Source organism: Triticum aestivum, chromosome 2D (assembly GCF_018294505.1).
Source record: "Triticum aestivum cultivar Chinese Spring chromosome 2D, IWGSC CS RefSeq v2.1, whole genome shotgun sequence".
NCBI classification, from domain to species: domain Eukaryota; kingdom Viridiplantae; phylum Streptophyta; class Magnoliopsida; order Poales; family Poaceae; genus Triticum; species Triticum aestivum.
In genome coordinates, this window is record NC_057799.1 from 15,657,842 (window position 1) to 15,660,034 (window position 2,193).

General features: G+C 47.6%; 1 protein-coding gene across 1 annotated transcript in view; it reads right to left on the reverse strand.

Moving 5' to 3' along the window:
• Positions 1-6: 6 nt before the first annotated feature.
• Positions 7-2,193, reverse strand: part of LOC123055511 (pistil-specific extensin-like protein) — a 4,570-nt gene continuing 2,383 nt past the window's right edge. The window contains exons 2-4 of the mRNA XM_044479509.1: positions 1,528-1,877; positions 999-1,070; positions 7-372 (exon numbers count right to left, since the gene is read on the reverse strand). Coding sequence (XP_044335444.1) covers positions 108-372; positions 999-1,070; positions 1,528-1,877 — 687 coding nt within the window. The 3' untranslated portion in view covers positions 7-107. The remainder of the gene's footprint in view (positions 373-998; positions 1,071-1,527; positions 1,878-2,193) is intronic.

Genomic DNA, 2,193 nt, shown 5'->3' on the forward strand with positions numbered 1-2,193 from the left:
AAGTTCCCCCGGCGGAGGTCAAAAGTGCTCCTGCCCAAGTTCCTCTTGAGACGGCAGCGCTCCGTCCCGAAAGTCCCCCTCTTATTTTTTTTCTAGCTCAAAATGATTTATATACCACAAGATGGGTACCGTAGTCGGGCCGAGGAGGGCACAACCCCCAGGGCGCGCCTGGGGGCCCAGGCGCACCCTGGTGTCTTGTGCTCACCAGGGTGGCCCCCTCCGGTAGTTATTTGCTCCAGTATTTTCCATATATTCGAAAACAATTCTCCGTAAATTTTCAGCTCATTTGAAGATGTGCAGAATAGGTAACTCTGACGTAGCTTTTTCAGGTCCAGAATTGCAGCTGCTGGCATTCTCCCTCTTTGTGTAAACCTTTCATATTATGACATAAAAGGCATTAGAATTACTCCATAAAGCATTATTATGCATAAAAACATGGTAACTAACAATAGGTAAACATGATGCAAAATGGACTCATCATTACTCGATTCCGACGGATAAGACCACTGTACATCCACTGATTATCTGCCATCCTCTACTTTATTGGGAGACACACAACAAAATTAAGGATTCATTTAAATTAATCACATAAATTTTTATTTTCTACCGCGTTGACGACATAAAGATGGGTCCTAATCCCACCTGAGGATGTGTACATTGAGTATGTTCTTCATGCTCTATCCCGTTCCGAGGCAAAATTTTGGCATCACCTCCCCGTTGTTCTCTAGATACACGTCTTGGCAAATAGCCGAGAGAATGTGCTAAAAAAATAGGGAGGCGCTGCCAAAATCCTGTCTCGGAATCGGGTAGAGCATGGAGAACGTACCCAATCTACACATCTTCGGGCTGTCCGTGGAAAACACTGGATAATCCGAAAGAGTTGCGGTGATAAATATGCAATTGAATGGATATTTATTGATGCAACCCTTTTGGACAGGAGACGTCTAGGTTACGCGACCAAAAATAGAAGAGGAGGTTAAGGGGAATTCGTAGCTCACCCTTGGCTGTAGAGGAAGTAGTTAACCAGCGGAGGAACGATCAGGGGCCAACCTCTCCGACGTCGATTATCACTACTCAGAGATGCCACACCACAAATCAGTAAATTGCAATGTCTTAAAAATTTAGACCATCACATATCATATAGCTTTTAACAACATATCAAATTGAAAAATAGCTCCAAAAATATCTTCTCAAATTGCTTCCTTAACTATGATATTCATTTGGGGTCTTAAATTACAAAATGGCAAATAAACGGTCTTATGAATCAACATGACCTAACACTAACTTGACCAACAACCATCCATCCATCCATCTATAATTAACTTGGCCAACATCCATTCATCAACATGACCTAACATTAAATTTATGACAAACTAAGTTTCTGAAAAATTTCACCAACATTCCATCCATCCACCATCTATTATTCTAACAACATCCATGCATCCATCTATTAATACCTGTATCCATCCACCTAACAAACAGTACCAAGAAGAAGAAAAAACATGAAAAAAAGTGAAGAATGCTCACCGGGGCCAGGGTCGGAAGAGGGGCGCGGGCGCAGCGTGTGACCGGAGATGACGCCGCGGCCACGGGTGCAGCGGGAGAGTACGAGCGGCCAGAGCTGGGCTAGGAGAGGGGTGAGGGAAAGGGCCCCCCGTAGGGAGGGCGACGGTGGAGGGGGGCAGAGCAGTGGCCGGGCAAGAGGTCGGGGCCTCCAGCGGGAGGGCGTCCGGCGGAGGGGGGCCTTCAGTGGAGGGGGGCGGAGCAGCAGCCGGGGAAGAGGCTAGGGCCTCTGGTGGAGGGGTGGAGCAGCAGCCAAGGTCGAGAGGCTGAGGCGAGGCAGCGGTGTGGCCAGCTAGGGCGGCGGCGGTGTGGGGCTAGGGCGAGAGCGGGTGGAGACCGCGGCGGCGCGGGTGGATTCGGGGTCAGGGTCGGGATCGAGCGAGTTGTAGGGAACGAGTGGAGGAGAACGGTTGGAGGAGGAGTTGGAATGATAAGGTTAGGCTATGCCGACGGCACGTCTGTATGCCACGGGTACATATACGCCGACGGCAAGGGTATTTTCATTTTTTTTATCTCCTTACATTATTTTATGTTGCACTTTTTCTAACACATAAATCTTACACATGTATATTAGTTCTCACAAAAAACAAAGTGACTGCATTCTACCCGTCGTAATATATACTTTTCTGG